Raw genomic sequence first — 24,743 nt, 5'->3', positions numbered from 1 at the left:
TCATACAAACGGCCGGAACGCGAGTTATACCTACGCGCCACGAATTCTCAGCATACCTCGGCAACCATCAGTCGCGAGTGCTCCGCGGTTACGTACGGACTCACGCGCATTTATTACGTACCTTAATATACCTTATTACGTTTGTATAATTGTACCTTAATATGTCACAACGATATAAACAGTATTGTTCGGTGTACGGATGTTTAAATTCATCTAATATAATAAAATAAAAACGTATCTATTTATCAGAATGCGAATTTTTTATACTCTTAAATTCAACAATAAAGCTTTTCGCACATCCCAGAAGAGGCGCAAATACTTCTCCGTAGCTAATTTGTAGGTAACAAATATACGTAGTGATGAAGCCAAATAAAACCGTTTAAAACATAATACGTTTTGTGGTTTATTAAAATAACGTAAAATGCATTTTTGTTAAACACTACTTAGTCCATCTTTAAATCTCTCCTAATCCTTTCCCTACTTTAAAAATAAATAAACCGTTATAGTTATAAACCGTTATAAATAAACCGTTATAGTTTTCCTTGTAAGTTTGATATACTTACTACCATCCTGAATTTTTTCAAATTTTTCCACACCGGTTTAGATTAGGGGGGATGCTCGATGTTAATGAAAATTTGCATTTTAAAGTTGAATATTTTGCAAATAAATCACTGAATCGAAAAATCGGTTAATGGTTTTAAAAAACCTATCCAACAATACCCCACACTACAAGGTTGGATTTAATAGCATTATTGCAGTGCCCTTACAGGGTTTGATTCAGTATTTTGTATTGTTTCAAAGCAAATAAATGAGTTTGAGTTGAGTTGAGTTAAATTAGTAGGTAATTATATCAAGGACGCTGCCGAGACGGAATACTGCTCCTTTTTTATACTGTGCCTGCGGGTGTGGGTAGGGTAGAGGCAAAATCCTTCGCTCGCGACGCGCGCAGTTAGCGCTGCTCACACTATTTTTCAATAGGCGCCCACCCGCTTCGTGTGAACCGCGTCAGCCAGCGTACGCCCTTATAATAACCCAATATTCACCAAATTTTACAGTTACAGATATGGGACACAGCAGGCCAGGAACGGTTCCGTTCTATCACGCAGAGCTACTACCGGTCAGCGCACGCACTTATCTTGGTGTACGATATATCTTGCCAGCCCACGTTTGATTGTCTGCCTGACTGGCTGCGGGAAATCGAGGAATACGCTAATAATAAGGTCCTGAGGATATTAGTTGGTGAGTTAATTATTAATTAAATCATTTTCTAAGGATTTCGTATTTTATACGGAATCTTCCAAGTTTAGGTATATTTTATACCTTAGGCTGCTATTTACTCTTAAACTACTAATAATTCTCAAGAAAACTTAACCGTTATAGTTTTCCTTGTAAGTTTGATATACTTACTACCATCCTGAATTTTTTCAAATTTTTCCACCCACCGGTTTAGATTAGGGAGTAGTAGGGATTCGCCGGTTCCCCATCACTTTTTTTTGAACCGGTCAAAATGGCGAACTTGGGGGCGTGGAAAACTAAAAAAAAAAAAAAAAAAAAAAAAGTTTGGTATCAAAAAAACCGCAACACCCCACTTGGAGCCATTGGACGAGGTTTCAGAAAGCTCCACCCACTCCTTCCTATATATATTTACTGTATTTCTAACACAAGAGCAACGTCGCGGCGCCAACACATAAAAAGCTTGATCCCTTTTTGATCGATTGCCACCTGCAAAAGAAAAAAATGCTACCTGCGCTCGGACGCTACGGAGTTGATGCAATTTATACAGGCTTTATTAACCGACCTGTGCAATGCGCAACAAAGGGAGATAATGTATTTTGATTCTGACCTGATTCGATTTTATAATTAATCAATAGCTTTTTTTACCGACTGCGAAGAAGGAGGGTTATTGTTTATCTGAATTCGTAACTTCAACGATTGCAATAAATCTAACCTAACCTAAACCTACCTTTTTACTTTATAATATATACCGAATAGAGAAAGGTTTTAATTGAAAACAAGAAGTTTGTAAATGTTACGCTTATTCCCTGCTGAATTCGTAACTTTAACAATTGCAATAAATCTAACTATGATGATGATTAACATCTTGGCGTGCATTCCGATGCTACGTTAAAACGCGAACAATAGATTGTTGGTTTGCTACCTGTTCTTGACTCTGTCATAAATTCTATAAGCCAGCTGCCTGATTTTGTTACCTTAATCGGTTTCCCACGCTATTTAAACACAGTATAGTCCAAAATTTGTTGTGCTTATTATCGTAAGTTCTTTGTTTGGACCCACAATATTTCTTCGCTGAATTCATAACTTTATGAATTAATAAGGCTAACCTAACCTTTGGGAGGAGGCCTGTGACCAGCAGTGGGACCTATATAGACTGAGATGATGATGATGATGATGATGAACCTAACCTAACCTACCTTTTTGTTCTATAACAGTTATATACTGAACAGTGAACGGTTTTAATTGAAGATAAGAAGTTTGTAAAATGTTACGTTTTGTAATGTCATTTGTAACAAATCGTTATCTTACCTGCGTAGGTAGGTACTCTATGCTTTGTGTTACATAAACAGTAAGTTATTTAAAATTACCCTTATATCAAACTATCTGCCGCCTTTTGTTATTTAATTACTTACTTCGTCCCTTTCATCAGCGTTTAAACTTGTGCAATAAGCTTACAGTTTCTTTAAAGCACAGGTTTGAACTTGCACCTATTTATGTATAAAAGGTATACAAGACATCTCCAAATACAGGTTTAAACTTGTAAAATCGGAATGTGTATAAAAACAAGACTAGACAGTCTCACACATATAATTCATCAACAAAAAATCTTTAACTACTCGTATTACCTTTCAAGTACATACTCCATGCTTTGAGTTATATACTTGTTATATACGAAGTAAATGATTTTTGGCTTTCCTTGTATCAAACGATCCAACGTCTTTGTTATTTATTTACTTCGTTCCAGTAGGCTGACAGCTTTTTTAAAAACACGTTTCAACCTGTAGAAATTCTATATGGACAAAGGGTGCCCAAGTCATCTCCAAGCACTGGTTTAAACTTGTCGGATCAGACTGGGTATAAAAGCAGGTCAGGACCAATTCACTTCATATCGTCTCAGATAATTCATCAAATCAGATCCCCCACCCAAGTGATCCGCAGTGTAATTATATTCAGTGTTTGAAATTCGTAGTGTCAGTGTTTTGTTGCTGTAATAATGGATGTAAGTATGTAGTTTTTAGTGTTGTATTTGTACTTACTTGTCTAAATTTTTTTTTATTGATTGTAATAGGTATAATCTTCAACCATTTTTGTGTTTAAGTACTGCGTAACTCAACTTTGAAGCACTGTTTAAAATATTTTTTCTATTGTTATAGCTTTCTGAAGAAAACACCTTTAAACACTATTATTATCCGGAAACCCATATTGTACCGAGCGATGACGAAGAAGGCGTCCTTCCATTAAAAATAAAAAAAACAATTTCGAACAAGAGGCCTAGTAACAGCATACATGGCTTCTTCGAAAAGCGCAAGAAAAAAAAAATGATCAAATATTCTTCAAGCGTGAGCCAAGCCACCGATGAGGGAATTGCTTTTATTAAATCCAATCAAGACGACGGAGCTTACGCATCGCACCTGATTAAAATAGAACTATATGATTGGGCGAAAATTAAGAACGTTCCCTCCTCAGAACAGTGGAAACATGCCGAAGTACGTATCAAGTACTACGCCCACTCCGACAATGATGACCATGTCGAAAAAACAAAAGATGTAATTTACAATATTACTAAGCATTTAGCGGCTAAAAGTGATTGTGTTAACTTTGTAATAGACAGTGAGAAATAAGTTCATTTTATGTTGTTATTCGGTTGTCTTAGTATAACCTTTTGTTTTTTTATAACGCTCCTAAACGTGCATTATTGATTCTTTTGTTACATTTTACCAACTGTCTAAAAGATACCATAACTTAATTTCAACTCCACCCACATCAAACCATCCCCACCTCAAGCCAAATGATTTTTGGCCTATATAAGTAAAGCAAAACGAACCATACTCCATCACTAACCACAGCCGTTAAAGTCGACCTACAATATGGATCTACAAAATTCACATTACGATGAAGAACTTTATCAACGCTGTAAAGACATCGAGATGCAGCTCCAAAAATCAAATGGATATTCACCAGCTTCGCAGCCGCAATATTTAACCTGTTCCGGTAACCCTCTGTGGGAAGATGAAGAGGACATAGAAATTGACAATATAGAGATGGTGCCTATGCGTGAAGATGCATATGAACCTGTAATTTGTCATCAATCAAATGGATATTCACCAGCTTCGCAGCCGCAGTATTTAACTTGTTCCGGTAATCCTCTTTTGATAGAGTGGCAAGATGAAGAGGACATAGAAAATGACAATAATATAGAGGTGATGCCTATGCGTGAAGATGCATATGAACCTGTAATTTGTCATCAATCAAATGGATATTCACCAGCTTCGCAGCCGCAATATTTATCTTGTTCCGGTAACCCTCTTTTGATAGAGTGGCAAAATGAAGAGGACATAGAAATTGTCAATATAGAGGTGATGCATATGCGTGAAGATGCTTATGAACCTGTAATTTGTCATCAATCAAATGGATATTCACTAGCTTCGCAGCCGCAATATTTAACTTATACCGGTAACCCTCTGTTGATAGAGTGGAAAGATGAAGAGGACATAGCTATTGACAATATCGAGACGGTGCCTATGTGTGAAGATGCATATGAACCTGTACTTTGTCATAAATTATGACTGGGAAAAAGACGGTGGAAGTAAAAAAAAAAAAAATCGAATAAATTTGTTTATGTCTTAACATGTGTGATGTGCAAGTATAGTATTAAAACTAAGTTTTTTTTTTAATTTATATTTCAATAAATTGTTTTGATTGGTCTCTTGCATTTTTAATTATTTTATCCTATGTGTAAGTGTGTTTAATATGCATTATGAAAAAAAAAGACATATTTTGCTGAAATTTTAATTTATTTCGAAAAAATTGATCTGAACATATTTCTTACAATAAAATCATTACATAAGGTATTTTCAAAAAATAAACTTAAAAAGTCAAACATCGTTTTACCTTTAAACTTAAAATATATATAAACTAAACAGTATTCACCACAAACCGAAGTAAAATTATTTTGAATCGACACATGATTATAAAACCATTTCTTTGCATTTCTTTTTAAAAACAGCTTATGATAACCTGAAGGCTTTCTACCAAATGAATCAAAGTATTCACCATTACCATTAATATCAATATGAATTGCTATCCAGTGAGAGCCAGGTTTTGAGTCAGGATCCAAATTGCTTATGATATAAACCGGAAGATTTACAAAAATAGGAATCCTGTTAGCTGGGAAAACGTTTGATTGAATCGTGGGAGAAATTTTTTTCATACATAATTGCAATTCTTCAGTATCCATTATTCTATTTACTGATGAATTCTTTACTGAGGTCCAGGAACTAGTGACATAACGTTTTATAAACCTATGTTTATATATATTCCATTTAACTATTATAATCTACGCTTACATCACGGTGTTTATTTATTTCAATGATATTATCGAACTCTGCATAAACGATACAATTAACAGTTGTAGTTAAAGCACTTTCAAATCGAACTTCTAACCTCACACTGCCATGTCTAACAAGATTCCAGTGTGAAGTAGAACTCGCCGATAAATCAGGTGTTAAATCAAAACACAGCAAACAATATCCATTTCCATAAGCATCTCTAGTTATTGAGTTTCCTTCATTAAGAAAATGAATACCAGTTCCGGAAAACAACGTGTGATATGTAGATACCATTAAACCATTACTGAAAGATGGTTGTAATGTTTTCGAAGGAATTTGATGACCGTCAACATACAAACTGAATAAGTTCATATTGTGGTGGTGGAAGTTAAAAGGATTATGCTTTAAATTACCATTAAATGCGGTGTTATCAACAAAACCCACGATACATCTTTTTGGAACTTGACCGAGAAATATATTATCAAGCGTTTTGCCTTGTACCCCTGATGGTATTGTAAGTACTTTGACTTCCGCTCTTGTGATGGGATATTTTGCTGTCGTTGAATCTAAAACCTTTTGATGTGCAAGTAAAACACTCGGATTAATTTTCGTTCTCCTGATTATTAAACTAGCATCCGTAATTCGAACTTTAAGTTTCTTATCTTGACTGCACATGAGATTAAACGACTCTTTTGATCGTACTAATTTGACGCGGATTTCAACGCCATTTAATAAAAACTTTTCTTGATTAAAAATATCACCGTGTAAGTGGCCCATCATTTCAACTTCCTTACTATCTTTAATAAATCCTTCTCTTTTAACCCAGCCTTTGTTATTTGTATCAGTTGCATCCATATGACTCGCAGTGTCTTCGTACCATAGTCCACATGTAAGATGAGACTCTTTTGCTGCCGGTCCATAATTTAGTAGAGTTTCCATATATGCACGGTACGCATATGTATTATTAGGTGGTGATACCAGTTTTTGGTTTAAATATACATCCAATTGGTTAAAAAGTGAATGTAACCAATTATTCACCGGTGCAACATGAGTTTCAGCTGATTTCAAGTTAGTACCATCTTGATTCAATACTTTGACTTTGACATGGAGTAAAGTGTGAGATAGGTCAATGTAATCATCACCCGATCCTGGAACTTGAAATTCAATAGGACCGTCATCAGTTAAAGAAGAAATAGGTTTATAATGTATCCACTGGCCATTTTCTATACTTGTTTGCGTTGATGGAAGAGCAAACAAATCTAACTCTGACTTAGCGCATTCACACGACTGATTATGTAAAAATGACATGGTTTAGTTAGAAAAAATATCGCTATTATTTATTTTATTTTTATTCTTTTTTCTTCCTTTCCCTCGCAATGCTTTTGGTGCAATGGTGCGCTTTCGTCTTTCTCGCCTCATTTTATACCCAGACCCTGACATTAAAGAATCGATTTTTTCATCAGCTTTTCTTTTTAAATTAGCGCTTGCATTTCTAAAACGAGACTTAATGGATTCATTCATAGGGTTCGAATTCACCATGTCAGACAATAGACCAACACCTGCATTTAATGCTTCTTTGCCAACCGTTTTAAAACCACTAGATAATAGAGGAAATACAGATCTAAAAAGCCCTCCCAAAAAACTACCTATACCATGTCCTCGCTGGTGAGGAACACCTTTGTACACAATTCCTACTCCCGAACCAGCTTGATGAGAATAATAATGTTGGTATGGACAGAGAATATTTCCTCGTCTATGACTCATTTTATTCGTTGAAAATGTAGCTTCACGCACGAAGTTCCAAACTGGAATGGAACTTTTCCCCCCGTATGCGTTCTTATATCAATTTCAATAGTATCAAACTCTCTACGCAAAACAGGTATGTAATGTGCAGGAGAAAAGCTATGCATTTTATATGCTCCATAAATGTATTTTGTTGGATCAAGTGGTATTATTCTTACTAACGATGTCATGACATCCCCTACCACTTGAGGTTGAACGATATCTGAATATATAAACAATTGCGATGGTAGTCCCAAATATAAATTAGCAGGATACTTTCCAAGTTGAGTTTGAATAAGGTTCGTATTCGGTTTAAAACCTAGCTGAAGGTTTAGTATTGGTGTTGCACGTACAGAAATGATGTCTTTATGTAAAGAAGTGACCTTAATAACTTTCGATATTCCGTCATAACTAAACTTCACTTTGTTCTTCAATAATGAGTTTTCATTAAAAGCGGACAAAAAGTGATCAATATCATCGTATGTCGTAGCGGGAATATATGATTTATATTCAACGGGAACAGGCTTTTTTTCGTTTGCTAATGTTGCTTTCTTTTTTACATACACTACGTTTTCATGTTCTTGAACGTTGTACATAGAACATGGGTAATGGAACTCCACTAATCCTACTACCCATTCCCCATCTAATTTTACTGTCTTTGGTAGTTTTGTTAGAAAGTTGGCTGTTGTATTTTCGGGGTAATATAGTACTGAACTGTTGCTTAGCAAAGTTAAATAAAAGCTATCATCACTCATATTTCTTCTAAACTCGACGCAGATATCCAACTATTAAATTTATTCGGATAACCTTTCCACTTCACAAACAACTCCTTTCTGTTACCAACTCGTCTTGAACGTATTATTTTATCTATTTTATACGTGATGGTGGGGTTATAAATAACTTTCTGTAACTCTTTAGAATAAAAAGTGCCAGTGATTGGTTCATTCTGTAAGTCCTTTAAGGTATAGACAAGGTAAGGTGACCTGTCAATGATTGATTCTATAACGAAGATTTCGTCACTCCAATTGGACTCATAACCTTTCTGAAATATGTGTTTGTATTTCGTTATTCTTACATGATCACCAACTTTTAAACTAGTATTGGTAATTGTTTTTAGTCTATTTCTTGGTCTATCGTATAGATTAGTCCAAACAGTCATAATATTATTAAAATTAACATCTACTGGACACATTTTAATACTTGAATGGTAACTGTGATTGTATGAATAAAGGAGGTCTTGTAAAATATTGATGTATTTATAAGTATTTTTATGGGTAAAATAGCGCCACATTTTCATTTTTAATGTTCTTTGAAATCGTTCTACAATGCTTGCCTTTATGTCAGGATTATTTGTCGTATAGTAGTTTATGTTTTTACTTTCAAAATACTTTCTTACCTCTCTAGAAACAAACTCAGTACCTTTATCAGACTGAATGTGACGCGGAGTCGCTCTAGCTTCAGTAAATATATCTTCAAAACATTTTTTTACTGTGTCTGAGTCCTTCTTTTTCATAGGTCTGGCAAAAGCATACTTACTAAACACGTCAATAACACAAAGAATATATTTGTACCCATCATTATATTGAGTATAAGTACGCATATCACTTAAATCAGCTTGCCAGAGTTCATTATAGTTAGATAGGATGTATCTATTTCTAGTAAACCGTCTATAAACAGGTTTATGTAGTGTATATGTTTCCTGAGATTGCAACCATTTTTTTACTTCCTTTTTATTCATTTTACCTTTCATTACCTTCGCTAACTTATCAATGCTGCTGTATCCGGCTGGATTCGACACATCATAGTAAATCCTATCAATATCTAATAGGGAGTCCATTTTTCCCAATCTAATTTTTTCTTTGACACTTTACGTCGTGTTCTGCCAGAAATAGGCGTCGATGTGTTTTTCACTTTAAATGATGAATCTCTTGTATTTATAGATGAAGGTGGTGTACGAGTTTCGTTGATTTCTCTCTCGATATTAACTTTCTTTATGAATTCTGAGTTAGTAGGGTTACCTATACAAGATATAGGTACACTTATTTCTTTTAAAACTAAGGCAAATTCTTCCCAACCTTTTGGTTTTGTGCGCTTTAGAGGTCTTATCGCGTCGTTCACCAGATCAACAATATTGGTATCTGGGATAGTGCGGTTGTTTAAAACAACTTCCCCTCCAGGTTTCCACCAAATTTTTTTTTTATTATTTCCAATATTCTGCATTAAAATTTGCGTTTTTTTTTTATAAGAGTTCGGTACTCCCTCTATGATATGAGATGGGGTAAACTCCAAAGGATAATGTTGATTTGATGTGTCAGGTGGTGGCGTGGAAGCGACATTATGTTCCGATAAAGTTGAATTTGCAACTGAGTCATTATTTACATTTTCCTCCTTTTTTACTTGCTTCGAATATAAATCTTTATTATCAGTGTTGAAGTGATCAACTCCATCCATAACTATTGGTATTGTCAAAGGTTTTCGATCTGCTTCAGTAAAATGTAAAAATCGTTGTAGTGCTTGGGAATACAATGCCCATTTTTCACGATCATCCATTTTACCTTTAAGTATTTTTTGCATCTCCCTATCTAGACGAGATGATGAGTTTTCAGTTAGATTTTCGTTGTGTTTAAGTCTTTCAACGAAATCTTGCTCCACTAATAGCATTTTTTTCATATTCTCCATCTTGATTATGTTAAAGAATTTATTAGAACACTTAAAACCGCACCTAATATAACAGGCAGAAATGCACCACCTTTTTGAATGATAATGGTTTTTCTAAGTTTATGTTTTCCCTTTGAAACTAATTTTCTTAATATGTTTTTATGTTTATTTAATTTTGATCGATCTTTTTTCTCCAACGGAACTTTTCCTTTCAAAACGTTATAAATACACTCACATATAATGTTTATTTCATCATCATCACAAGCTTTAAGCAAAGCTGTGCGATATTTTGGTTTGAGTACTTGCAGCGCTTCTAGTAAATGTTTATGTGTGCTTACACGTGAGTGAATCATTTGGAACTGACCAAAACCTGTTGATTCTTGTTATATTTAAACCCTTTTTTAGGTATATATACCGTGCAATATTTATCGGAGGGAAATATTTTAGTTTTGAAACGACATAAGTCATCAGTATTTTGTTTCAGATCAATCATTAGGTAACCATGAGCATCTTTGGTGGCATCTTTGTAGGCTTCATCTACGAACTTTGAGTTTTCAGGGCAAACTTGTCGTGACAAGTAACGTATTTGAGTTTTGTCTCTAGGATTTTTAAAATATATAATGTAACTTGTGTTTAGCGAGATGTCACGCTGACCTTTTCCCTGGTGAAATAAATTTTGTGTAATGTAAAACACGCTTAAGTTTCTATGATGACTACCTTTCGTGAAAATGTCAACGATCCGTCCATCTGCCTCTCTCATCAAATCATCGATTATAAGAAGTTTAGGTTGCTTCCCGTCGAACATGTTGATATCAGGTATACCCTGACTATAATTTACATTGTCCAGGTTGTACAAAGGTTGCATTTCATCATAACACCAAATTACTTCCGAAAAATCTACGTCGCATAATACTTTGCAATTATTTAAAAAGTCTGTGACAAAGTTTGATTTTCCACATCCACTTGGACCGGCTACAATGGCCGTGAAAGGGTGACAAAAGTGAATCATTATATATTTTGTTATGCTAGGAAAGACGTGCTGAATTCAAAAGTTCAAGTTCACAAATGGTAGATGTGAAAGCATTGACAAGTTTATATATTTTATTGAATAAAAAAATTAAACGTAAATTAAAATAAAATAAAAAAATAAAAATCAAAACGTTTATTCTTTAAGTAGACCGCAACGGGCTCTTTTACATGTATTTTTTTTTATACTACCAACGCATTCGGAAAGACCATCATTGCCAAGAAGAATGCGTCGCAAGAAACTTGGCAGAAAGTCATTTTTTCAAAACAGAATATACAATTACAATTATCTTAACTGTGAAAGCTGACATAACCAAGTAAATTAAAAACACACACACACACACACACACATAAATTACATAAGTACATCTGTTGTCTTATCCACTAGTGCATACACAAATATTACAAAAAACTTATCTTTCCATAAACGTACATTTAATTAATCAGTAATTAAGGCATATATATATACACATAAAAAGTACAGAAAATAATACTAAGACTGAATGTTCCTTATTCTATAGTGACCCCAAGCCAGCGTGTCAGTGGAATTTTCTAATAAGTAACGTTTCGTATCGCAGTACGATAAAGATATTTTATTTATTTTTTGCGTAAATATTACATGTTTTATAGATCTAAAGCGAAACATTTCACACATCAAATTTGTTTTTTTGAATAAACATTCTTTATAGTCGGTGATGTTTAATTTTTTTGTAACACATTTATTAACTCCTTTAGCTTTCGCTATTATGTCATTTTGCACATCCATCGCATACATTTTCGATCGAAGTCCAACAAACTCTTTGAAAATTTTACCATTATTTTCATCTTTAAAAAAACCCAAACGCTTTTTATTTACTAACGGTAACCCGTATTTATTGTCAGGAGGATAATCAGAGGTATCAAAGTAAGATTCTAAACTTGATCTCATATCAAGGTAAAAGTTATCCGTATATATTTGATATACCAAGCTGTCCGTATCTGTGTAGAGTAATTTGAGATTGTCTTGATATTTGGTTTTCATGAATCCGTAGTGAAAATCATACATTAAAGTTTTCGACAAATCGAGTACACAAAATCCTAAGTAAATAGGTTTGTTGTATAAAACTTTTGTTTTTTTCAATTGAACTGCAACCAAATTTTCGGAAAATATAGATAAACTGTGAAATTCAGGTCTTGCTATTAACGACTGAACGCCTTGAGTTTTTCCGCGGTTTTGCCAGTGGTTGAGTAATTTAACATTTACTCTCTTATTTACATTTTCCATAGTCTTACCAAATACAGAATTGTTCATTAGTTTAAAGAAATCTTTTTCAAAGTCTGAACTGGCTAAAGAACGCATATGTGTGTTCAAATCTATGTAAGGTTTTAGCCACGCCTTTTGTTTAAACTGTAAAATTCTGTGAATTTTAAGCAAACGCAACCCCGATTGTAAGCATTGTTTAAGGTTTCTATAGTGAATAACATAATTTGTTTTGTTATGTAGATTAGGAATCAGCTTTTTGTCTTTAGTATCACCTAAACACACATTTTCTGGACAGAATGGTAAATCAGAATGTAAATCATGTAAGTTATTAGGATATTCCAAATCAACTTCCAAAATGTACCCATGTTCAGCGTCATCGGGTACATTAAAATTTGTATTCACATCCACCCATTCAAACTTGCCAGTGGGAAGACATTGTGACATTGCCCAACCGTACAGATTATTTGCATCGAGATACATCAGAAATGATGATGGCAAAGTACGATCATATTCAGACATAAATATATTATTTGCTTTTGCATGTCTGTTACTACATTGAGAAATACCACCCCTTATATTATTTGCTATAAAAGTAACTTTGTCAATATCAGTTAGAAGTTCTAAATTGATTTTGGTGTACATTAACATGGCGTCCCAACTTAATCCCGGTGCTGTATAATAATGAGCAGGATCCAATCCATATGTTTCCATACAAACATTTCTAAAATTTTCAAATACATCCGCTAATAACAAAACGTCTGTTTTTAAATAAAGGTTTGAATAGTCTCCCATATTTTGACAATTAAAGTGATTCCATACATCACAGGCATGTTGGTAATCGTCTTTTGAAATGTTGTTGTCATTTAATGAACTGTAAAAATTATTGTAATCAGGAAGACTAGTTAATTTTAATGAATCTACAGACGTCATGTATTCATATGGATATACTCCTTTCCGTAATAAAAGTTTGGAGTCTTGTTCACACGGAAAATTTAACTGAAGTTCCCGAAACTGTTCGGGTAATAAATTTTTGGTTAATTTATCAAGACTACTACTCATAAATTTCAAGGAATCAAGAAATTTTAATTTCATAGTACGATTATTAATATTTAATTGCTTTGAAAACGAAATATATTTCTCTTTGTTTTGTGGAATAATTTCTATGTTACCCTCTTCAAATCCCAGTCCATGTACTAGAAAATGAGCATCATAGTTACTTAAATTGTGTAAAAACACAGGTACAAAATTTGGGGTTCGATATTTCTCAGAGCAAGATGAATGGACAACCCCCTCAAAAGCGCCGGTATGATGGTTATAAAAAATCACCGACTCACCATTCAAATTTTTTTGACAAATGTGGCACGTGCTACTTTGAACAATAGTTATTTCATTTTGTTTTGTTAATGGTAAAGGACATTTTACACAGGTATTCTTTTTGCAAATATGCTCTAAATCTCTTTTAATTAATTTCATAAATGATTCGGCACAATTTTCACCTGTATATGTCCTATATACAGATAAACTGTTATCATAGGAGCATTTAATGTAATATCCAAAACTATACACCTCATGTTGCTGAACATTAGTTGTTGAGGATTTACTTGGGTCGTTAATACAAGCTTCAATTGGTTTTAAAAATGCTTCGAAATCCGCGTATATTACAAATGGGAGTCTTAATTTGCGCTCATAATTGTTGAACGATATTTCGCTAGAAGGAACTAATTCATTAAACCAGTTTCTTTTATAATCGTTTTCGGAGGGTAAGTTCGTACATACATGGAAACAATCATGATCTTGATGTTTCTGCAAATTTTCACGTGAAGTGAAATAAATTAAACATCCATCACAAATATAGATTGCATGTTCTGATGATGTCATTTGTTTTGATACTAATCTCGAAAGACTTTTTATATAGCAATAATGTCCTTTAGTACCTTGATTTATATATAACAAGTTTAAATGGGTAGCTTTTCTACTTTTAGTTAAGTGTAATGGACCAACTACCTTGTTTTGTTTTCTTTCCAAATCATACTCCAAACCGAAGACATTAATGCTTATATCATTCATTGCTTCAAATTTATGAATATCCGTTATTCTAATTGGGAAAGAGAGATTATCAAATTTCAATTTATTTCTATGAGATATATATGACGTTACCCTATTAGCATTGTGATTAGGTTTGAATAATCCCGATAATACAGCCCAACGAAAACACTCATTATCTTTGTTTTGGACGTTTATAATTGCATTTTTGTTTTTTATATCTTTTGGTAAATCTATGTAAGATGAACCACGTAATGGATTGAATTTATTTACGTTCATGTCTAAATATTTTAATTTGGTTAGACTCCATCCACTGTCTTTTTTTTCAAAATTAATCACTTTATTTGCAATTTCAATTGCAATTGATGAAAATATTATTTCTTTAGAATCTCCTTTGCAAAAAACATAATTGAACGTTTGGAAGTCAAAAGTATTATTGAGTTGCTTAGTTTGCTGTATAAAGTCTGCATTAAGAATGAAATTTACTTTTACAACAAAGTGTTCTTCAATGGATTGATCTAGTAATTTAAATATTTTATCTTTGACATTTTTCAAAAACAGTTCTGGTGTTTCTAGAGGTTCGTTAACAATGCAATCGGATAAAATTCTGTAAGTAACTATCCTGTTCCCAAATGCGCTTTCTATTAGCTGAACATTTGTAAATTCATTGCTACAAATTAACACGTTGTTTTTGTGAAGTTTACTTTTTAAGTGACTGGAATAATATTTTCTCGGCGCTGACACGTGACATACGGAACATTCAATCTTATCATTATTTTCTGTACTTACATTTTGATTTGAAGACGACGCCGTTGATGTTGAAGCGAAGCTGGCCGGCGGGTTATGCTGTAACTTGATTTTCTTCATCACAGGCTCCTCAGTCAGTGTAGACGATGATGCTGATCTTTTCTTTGAATCTCCTCCTTGTCCAGCTTGCAAAGATCTGTAAAAATAAAATAACCATTAATATTGCAAATCATTACAAACACCAAAACACTACAAAGTTTTAATACTAACTATTTTTCCTTTTTACATTGTGCGCAATATGCTTGCATCGGCAATACTCCGTCAATTTCATCTGATGTATCGGATACGTCTCTTTTTATGTTATATCGATGTCCGTTACACGGGGTAAAGTAAGGAATAATGTCAGAATCTTCTAAACATGATATTGGTAAAACATTTCTAATAAACCACACTCGAATTAATTGATGAAATTTTGATAAAATTACAAATTTATCTAAACCTGCGATTTCGTTTTGAGATAAATCCAAATTAAAACTCATTTTAAACGAAATTAGTAAAAATGTAACCGGGAGAACGACTGCGAATAACAGAATCGACAAGGCACTCTGCTTATATACCCAAGAGTCCAACCCCTACCTATTGCCACTAACACAAACATGTTTCAACAAGATGCTCATCTTGTCATAACTTTAAAACCATTAAAATAGCACAATTATAGCAACAAAAATAGTAACTTACGTTTTGAAGTATTCTTGTTCGACTTTCTCGCATAGCTCGTACAAATCTTGATCTTCAACAATCTGGTCGAGTTGTTGTTCGAAGAAATAACTGCTCTGTGTATCCATGATAGGAGATTGCTGATAAATGTGTGATCTTAACGCAGGGTTCAATCTTTTTATACCGTCGTCTGCATTGCTAAAGTTACCTGCTAACGCGGGTAAGTAGTTAAGGTTGCTATACGTTTTTCAACAATGAGACTTTGTTCAGAACGCTCCGCCCGCTCCTTCCCATAGCGTTCTTCCTTTCTTATACAATAATAGCGTCTAAACATCTAGTGATAAGATTCAACTGACTAACAATTTAAACCACACTGTGTGTTGTAGGCAGTTGGTAAAATGTAACAAAAGAATCAATAATGCACGTTTAGGAGCGTTATAAAAAAACAAAAGGTTATACTAAGACAACCGAATAACAACATAAAATGAACTTATTTCTCACTGTCTATTACAAAGTTAACACAATCACTTTTAGCCGCTAAATGCTTAGTAATATTGTAAATTACATCTTTTGTTTTTTCGACATGGTCATCATTGTCGGAGTGGGCGTAGTACTTGATACGTACTTCGGCATGTTTCCACTGTTCTGAGGAGGGAACGTTCTTAATTTTCGCCCAATCATATAGTTCTATTTTAATCAGGTGCGATGCGTAAGCTCCGTCGTCTTGATTGGATTTAATAAAAGCAATTCCCTCATCGGTGGCTTGGCTCACGCTTGAAGAATATTTGATCATTTTTTTTTTCTTGCGCTTTTCGAAGAAGCCATGTATGCTGTTACTAGGCCTCTTGTTCGAAATTGTTTTTTTTATTTTTAATGGAAGGACGCCTTCTTCGTCATCGCTCGGTACAATATGGGTTTCCGGATAATAATAGTGTTTAAAGGTGTTTTCTTCAGAAAGCTATAACAATAGAAAAAATATTTTAAACAGTGCTTCAAAGTTGAGTTACGCAGTACTTAAACACAAAAATGGTTGAAGATTATACCTATTACAATCAATAAAAAAAAATTTAGACAAGTAAGTACAAATACAACACTAAAAACTACATACTTACATCCATTATTACAGCAACAAAACACTGACACTACGAATTTCAAACACTGAATATAATTACACTGCGGATCACTTGGGTGGGGGATCTGATTTGATGAATTATCTGAGACGATATGAAGTGAATTGGTCCTGACCTGCTTTTATACCCAGTCTGATCCGACAAGTTTAAACCAGTGCTTGGAGATGACTTGGGCACCCTTTGTCCATATAGAATTTCTACAGGTTGAAACGTGTTTTTAAAAAAGCTGTCAGCCTACTGGAACGAAGTAAATAAATAACAAAGACGTTGGATCGTTTGATACAAGGAAAGCCAAAAATCATTTACTTCGTATATAACAAGTATATAACTCAAAGCATGGAGTATGTACTTGAAAGGTAATACGAGTAGTTAAAGATTTTTTGTTGATGAATTATATGTGTGAGACTGTCTAGTCTTGTTTTTATACACATTCCGATTTTACAAGTTTAAACCTGTATTTGGAGATGTCTTGTATACCTTTTATACATAAATAGGTGCAAGTTCAAACCTGTGCTTTAAAGAAACTGTAAGCTTATTGCACAAGTTTAAACGCTGATGAAAGGGACGAAGTAAGTAATTAAATAACAAAAGGCGGCAGATAGTTTGATATAAGGGTAATTTTAAATAACTTACTGTTTATGTAACACAAAGCATAGAGTACCTACCTACGCAGGTAAGATAACGATTTGTTACAAATGACATTACAAAACGTAACATTTTACAAACTTCTTATCTTCAATTAAAACCGTTCACTGTTCAGTATATAACTGTTATAGAACAAAAAGGTAGGTTAGGTTAGGTTCATCATCATCATCATCATCATCTCAGTCTATATAGGTCCCACTGCTGGTCACAGGCCTCCTCCCAAAGGTTAGGTTAGCCTTATTAATTCATAAAGTTATGAATTCAGCGAAGAAATATTGTGGGTCCAAACAAAGAACTTACGATAATAAGCACAACAAATTTTGGACTATACTGTGTTTAAATAGCGTGGGAAACCGATTAAGGTAACAAAATCAGGCAGCTGGCTTATAGAATTTATGACAGAGTCAAGAACAGGTAGCAAACCAACAATCTATTGTTCGCGTTTTAACGTAGCATCGGAATGCACGCCAAGATGTTAATCATCATCATAGTTAGATTTATTGCAATTGTTAAAGTTACGAATTCAGCAGGGAATAAGCGTAACATTTACAAACTTCTTGTTTTCAATTAAAACCTTTCTCTATTCGGTATATATCATAAAGTAAAAAGGTAGGTTTAGGTTAGGTTAGATTTATTGCAATCGTTGAAGTTACGAATTCAGATAAACAATAACCCTCCTTCTTCGCAGTCGGTAAAAAAAGCTATTGATTAATTATAAAATCGAATCAGGTCAGAATCAAAATACATTATCTCCCTTTGTTGCGCATTGCACAGGTCGGTTAATAAAGCCTGTATAAATTGCATCAACTCCGTAGCGTCCGAGCGCAGGTAGCATTTTTTTCTTTTGCAGGTGGCAATCGATCAAAAAGGGATCAAGCTTTTTATGTGTTGGCGCCGCGACGTTGCTCTTGTGTTAGAAATACAGTAAATATATATAGGAAGGAGTGGGTGGAGCTTTCTGAAACCTCGTCCAATGGCTCCAAGTGGGGTGTTGCGGTTTTTTTGATACCAAACTTTTTTTTTTTTTTTTTTTTTTTAGTTTTCCACGCCCCCAAGTTCGCCATTTTGACCGGTTCAAAAAAAAGTGATGGGGAACCGGCGAATCCCTACTACTTTAGGGGACGCGCGTTTCGATGTTAATGAAAATTTGCACTTTAAAGTTGAATATTTTGCAAATAAATCACTGAATCGAAAAATTGGTTAATGGTTTTAAAAAACCTATCCAACGATACCCCACACTACAAGGTTGGATGAGAAAAAAAAATTTTCGTCTATGGGAGGTACAATAATTTTTTTTTTTTAAATATTTTATTGTACCATTTTGTCGGCATAGCTTACATATATATTTGTGCAAAATTACAGTTTCCTAGCATTGATAGTCTCTGAGCAAAGCTGCGGACGGACAGACAGAGACATGGCGAAACTATAAGGGTTCCGTTTAGCTACGGAACCCTAAAAAGGGCAACGCAATTGTAGCGACGCCGCAGCCGGGTTTTTAAGATTCCGTACTGTACCTCAAAAGTAAAAAATGGAACCCTTATATGATCACTTTGTTGTCCGTCCATCCATCTGTCTGTCAAGTCAAGACCCTTTATTTTAGCTCAACACGGCTACAACACAGCTAAAACTGCATAGTTTTTTCCTAGTACAAGAAAGGAGTTGCAAGGAAGGTGACTTCGGAGTATAAGGCTCCGTTTCTACCAGAGTACCAGCTGTGCAAGGATCAGTAAATGAAGCGTTTCTATTGGTTCACGAAAAACAAATTCCTCCCACGCAACATATCCTCGCACATCTATCGTGGAAACGCAGCCTAAGATCTGTATATTGTAATTAGAGATGCAACGGATATCCGGCCAGTATCCGGTATCCGGCCTATCCGGCCACTATTTTACTATTCGATAGTTGCGTAGTACTATCCGGTCGGATACCAGATGGTAAAAAACTTATAGTATGATTAAAAACTGGTATTTATTCATGAATTTATCAATTATTGACATCAGTTTATTATTCTAAGGGGCTGTTTCACCACCCATTGGTTAATTTTAACCGACGGATAAATGTGATACCGACTTGCGTCTATTCAAACAAAACAAACAGAAACGACATCATATTTATTTATCCGTCAGTTAAAATTAATCAGTAGGTGGTGAAACAGCCCCTAAGTTAATTATACTCTACAAGTTGCAACCTGCATGGAGTGTCATGCGGATGTTCGAATTAGCTTACTTTAGTTGTAATGTATGTAAAACTAGGCCGAATATCCGGTATCCGGCCAAACCACTATCCGTTTCATCTCTAATTGTAATGTTTACAGGTAACAAAACGGATCGCGAGGATCGCGAGATCCCGCGCCACATCGGCGAGGACTTCGCGCAGCGCCACGGCATGTATTTCCTGGAGACGTCGGCTAAAGAGGCCGAGAACGTCGAGCGACTGTTCATGGAGATCGCTGTCGAACTAATGGAGGTAATATACCCCGACTTTATTTGACTCCTTGCTACCTCAAAGAGCGATTTTGCTATGTTACTTCTGTTCGTTGCTCTCAGAACTTTCTCCTTACTGTCCCTCACCCTCTTTCACAATTTTTCACTCCCTCCCCCCCTCGGTGACCACTTGTAGTACTTATATGCCAGTAGCACCCTCCCCCTCTAGGTTTCACGTAGTAATTCATAAATATGGTTTTAAATATTTTTTTCACACAAAATTAAAAAAAAGTTGATCTGGCTCATATTTGTGTTTGGCGATTGCCGCGTGACGCCAGGAATACGTGCATATCTACTATTATTACGAGTACAAGTGAAACAAATATTATTAAGAAGAATGTTGACTACGTGACGAAACCTCTGTGATATTTTACCTGAATCTTTATTTCAAGTATTTTGCATAAAGTGAGATAGGTATAGGTACACGGAAACTAGTTGACTGCGGTCACCCTATTTGAATCCTGAGTTCACGCTCCTGTCAAATTAAAATAACCTTCAGATCAATCAATCACAGAAATCATTCTAAAACACTCGATAATTTGATTTATTATACTATAATGTACTGCGCTATAAATCAGGCCCTTTTTATGGTGACTGAATTTTGGAATATTTTACAAGTTTTTATTTAAAGCGCGTCGAGATTCTAACGCATTTTGTGCATTCATTTAATCCCTTGTTGTATCATTATTAGTAAAGCTTTAGTTTTGAAACTTATAAGTAAGATATTTGAGGATTAACTCTTCAAATCATACACTGTAGAAACACGATTACTTGTAGTAGGTTCGATAGAAATAAAAACCTTACTATATAAAAAAAAACTTAGTATATAAAAAAAAAAAAAAACTCTTAGTGCGGCGTAAATGTTTTTCATTTTTTCATTTTCATTCTCAACTGCTGAAAAATAAGCAAGATATGAGTGATTGCAGTTTGCATGTCTTCTCTTTCTAGAAAAATTAAATTTTTATTTAGTATTTACCTACTTTTATGGCTGGCGTAGCACATGACGTCAAAGTCTATGACGGATCTCTCTGTCTAATTGACGATTTAAAACGTCCATATCGCCGTGTGTTTTTAATATATAAAAATAGTACATTGTGTCTTAAGGGCGGTAAATAAGGAATTACGAACGAGTCTCTTAGAAGGCCGAAGTCGAAGACTGAGAGGGCTTTAATGAGTCGATGTTCTCAATTCTAGTACCTCCCGTGCGACATACAATGATTTTCATCACATTTGCGAATAAAATTTTATATTTGTAAAAGAAAAACTAATATTTTTACAAAAATTCCCGATACCGCTGACTGCGCTCTTGGCAACGCCACCACCTAGCCTGCATGTAACGACACTGTTTACGAGCAAGTGTGATGAAAAACATTGTATGTCGCACGAGCGGTACTAGAATTACGAACATCGACTCATTAAAGCCCTCATTCTTCGACTTCGGGCTTCTAATAGATTCTCGTTCGTAATTCCTTATTTACCGCCCTTAAGACACAATGTACTATTACAACTCGGTTTGTTAAACAATGAAGATATATATTAATAAATAAATAAAGCTTGCATATTCTCTATTGTTTTATTTTGACAACTACCCTATTTAATACATACTAATAATTTGCTTTAATTTTCAGCAAGCTAAATGCAAGGAGATGCCAAAATACGACGGCAGCTTAGGGCCCATCAATGGCAAGACGACGTCCGTCGGGGACAGCTCCTGTTGCTCCCGCTCCTAAGCCACTGAGTAGTCTGGATGTCTGTCCGGGAGCTGTGAGTAGACCGGAGAAGTCACTGAGGCAGCAGCGCCAATGTTTCCGGAATGACTTATTGTATCAGGCGTTTGCGGAAGTTCCATGTCAATGAACAAAACAATTGGCATTGATCACTTTTTTACAATGTGGTCTAATTCCAAAACCATTTCGAGGAATAGGTTTATTAAATCATTTTATAACATTTTAGTAAAAAAATACTAAATGATCGTGTGTATATTTGCATTATAGAGCCATGGTGGCTCAAACAGAGGGTCGTGGGTCAAACCCCGGCTCGCACCTCTGAGTTTTTCGAAAATCATGTGCGGAATTACATTTGAAATTTACCACGAGCTTTGCGGTGAAGGAAAACATCGTGAGGAAACCTGTACAAACCTGTGAAGCAATTCAATGGTGCGTGTGAAGTTCCCAATCCGCACTGGGCCCACGTGGGAACTATGGCCCAAGCCCTCTTGTTCTGAGAGGAGGCCTGTGCCCAGCAGTGGGACGTATATAGGCTGGGATGATGATGATGATATTTGCAAAATAACGTTTGACTTTTGTTTGACCTTCATCGTTAATAAACGTTATGTTTATGTAACTAAACCGCCTAATCCTAACACTGACAGGTGACACTACGTTTTTTTAAATAATTGTGACGGGCAAAGATAAACGTAGCTTTTAACGCCATGGCAACTACGGTTAGCTATAATTCCGGTAACTTATAAATGGGATAAAAAACCCAACTAAAACCAAAATCCTTCAAATAGATGTCTTAAATTCGCCTATTTTATGAAAATACAATGTATAAAAATAAACATTGTTTTTTTGAGACCAATGCCAATTACTTTGCTCACCTGTGACCTTATGATAGCTGTCTGTGCTATGAAGTTCTCCAACACATATGACAACAAACCCAACTTTCACCACCAACACACTACGCTGACGCGTTTCTAACACAACCAGAGCTCATTTTCAGAGCAACAGAACGGTTCACCATGCTACCATATGATAGACCAGATGTAAGGTCTTAAGTTCGAAACGCGTCGGCTTAGTGTGGTGATAATGATAGTTGGGTTTGTGTGATTTGTCTGTGTTCTTACAGCTTGGAGGTGCAGAAACTGCATGAACACACATTTCTAGCATAGACGTAGCTATCATAATGTCGTGTATGAGCAAAGTGTTTCGTTTAGTTCGTTTCAAGAATTATACAACTTCGGGCTCTTCAAAAAACGGATATTGAAAATTGACGAGATACAGATTGGCTATATTGTCTAAAATCGCAATCGCCATCTCTTTTCATCTTTACCTATCTCTTACCTACTGTGTGACGGAAAAAAGTGGTGATCACGATTGCGAGTGCGTTAGACAATATGGCCTCTGGCAACTCTAGAGGACTCGCACGGCAGTACATAATAGGTATTAATTAACTTGACAGACATCCAGATACTTCCGTCTCACTTGTCTCGTGATTAGCGTTGTAACTGTGCAGTGGTATTGTTGTAAAGATTGTATTGTCTACGAACTAAGAGAGAGATTTGATGAATACTTATTTATTATTTCGCAATGAAAATGCACTGTGGTCACTTAACTGACTGTGGTAAATGGAATAGTGATGCTTCCTACATCGAGATTTATTTTTTATATTTTTGTTTAGCTGGTGTGCTATTCTTATTTTAAAACGGGACGGTTTTTATATTGTAAGGTTTTTTTTTTTTTATGGCAGTAACGATCCGCGCAGGGTAAATGTTACAAGGAATTGATAAGACTTCGTGGTGTAATCTATGAATATCAGTATTTTTGCTGATGGTTGTATAAATGGGAATGTTTAAATGCATAAAATTTTAAAAGAATAATGGAAAAATGCATAATGGTCATTTTATAACGTAAGCAACAAAAAAGTTGGAAAACCCCCGACTTTGTCACTTCAAAGTTCAATATCTCAAAAACGGCTGAACCGATTTTGATGAAACATGTCTAAGAACCATCGCTAGAAAACCTGATTTCAAATAAAAAACTGCATTCAAATCGGTGCACCCGTTTAAGAGCTATGCTAGCGTTATCGCCCACTTGCGAATATTTTTAATTCGAAATAAAATATTGTTTTGTATCTTTCTATTCTGAAGTCTTCTGTGACTCAACTTCCATACAGAACTTAAATTTATTTTTATTTATAAAAATATTTTTTACTTGAATCGTACCATTAATCGGTAGCCTTAATATGAAACTAATAATTAGATGAATTTATTTGATCGTGTGATTAGTTTAGTTGGGATGAATTTATTACAATACTATAAAGTTGTTTTGCATTATATCAAGTGGCCTTTATGTATTTTGTCATTATTATGGTCAAACTTATGTCATCTCTGATACTACCCATATAAATTTATAGCTAAATTTATGAAAATACCACTGCAAGTGTTTATTAAATTATAAATGCCGATGTCATTCCATTCGCTTTTAAGGTGCAGTGTTGTTGCAATGTCGGGAACAACATCGAACATACTAATCATAAATAAAATAAGTCTTATTATGTTTCATCCAGTGAGACTGCATAGACCTAGAGATGGAAGATTGCTATTGGTCAAAATTGACAACAGCTCTTTTTATTTTTGAATATTTCGACCAATCGGAAAGCGTACTCGTAACAGTTTATTTATATACTGGATGGAATATAGCCTCCTCAGGCGCTGAAACTTGATGTCAATTAGTAAAAGTTGACATTTGCTTTGACGTATGTCCTAAATTTATGACGTTGAGCCTTAAGGTAGCATTCCGTTCTTAGCGACCGCGACTGGGTCGCGCGACCTACTGCTTAGTATGAATTTATACGGAGCACTAAACAAATGCCGCGACCGCGTCGCGCGACCCAGTTTGTTTAGTGCTCCATATAAATTCATACTAAGCAGTAGGTCGCGCGACCAGTCGGTCGCTAAGAACGGAATGCTACCTTTAGGAGGTTA

The 24,743-nt window shown here is 34.8% G+C and overlaps 3 protein-coding genes across 4 annotated transcripts; 2 read left to right on the top strand and 1 right to left on the bottom strand.

Annotated features, from left to right (window-relative positions):
* Positions 1-1,055: 1,055 nt before the first annotated feature.
* Rab30 (RAS oncogene family member Rab30) lies at positions 1,056-22,048 on the top strand (the record flags this gene model as incomplete). Its single annotated transcript, XM_074110941.1, has 3 exons — positions 1,056-1,239; positions 19,870-20,021; positions 21,667-22,048. Coding segments are annotated over 3 exons (438 nt in total), but the record flags the coding sequence as incomplete, so codon positions are not given.
* On the top strand, positions 1,576-4,872 carry LOC141445155 (uncharacterized). Of its 2 annotated transcripts, none has more exons than XM_074110938.1 (2): positions 1,576-3,235; positions 3,390-4,872. In XM_074110938.1, the coding sequence occupies exon 2, from the start codon at positions 4,104-4,106 to the stop codon at positions 4,800-4,802; it is 699 nt and encodes a 232-aa protein (XP_073967039.1). In that variant the 5' UTR covers positions 1,576-3,235; positions 3,390-4,103; the 3' UTR covers positions 4,803-4,872. The 2 variants fall into 2 exon arrangements, with proteins under 2 accessions (XP_073967039.1, XP_073967040.1); XM_074110939.1 differs by having other exon boundaries at positions 1,576-3,239.
* LOC141445153 (uncharacterized) lies at positions 14,585-18,533 on the bottom strand. The gene is made up of 3 exons (XM_074110936.1): positions 16,893-18,533; positions 15,802-16,738; positions 14,585-15,259 (listed from the first exon to the last, which is right to left on the bottom strand). Exons 1-2 carry the CDS (start codon positions 16,896-16,898, stop codon positions 16,271-16,273), a joined length of 474 nt encoding a protein of 157 aa, XP_073967037.1. The 5' UTR covers positions 16,899-18,533; the 3' UTR covers positions 14,585-15,259; positions 15,802-16,270.
* Positions 22,049-24,743: the final 2,695 nt, after the last annotated feature.

This window comes from Choristoneura fumiferana, unplaced genomic scaffold, assembly GCF_025370935.1.
Source record: "Choristoneura fumiferana unplaced genomic scaffold, NRCan_CFum_1 Sck3bRy_374;HRSCAF=939_pilon, whole genome shotgun sequence".
Classification (NCBI taxonomy): Eukaryota; Metazoa; Arthropoda; class Insecta; order Lepidoptera; family Tortricidae; genus Choristoneura; species Choristoneura fumiferana.
Note: the sequence above shows the minus strand (reverse complement) of the source record. Positions and strands in the feature narration are given on the sequence as shown.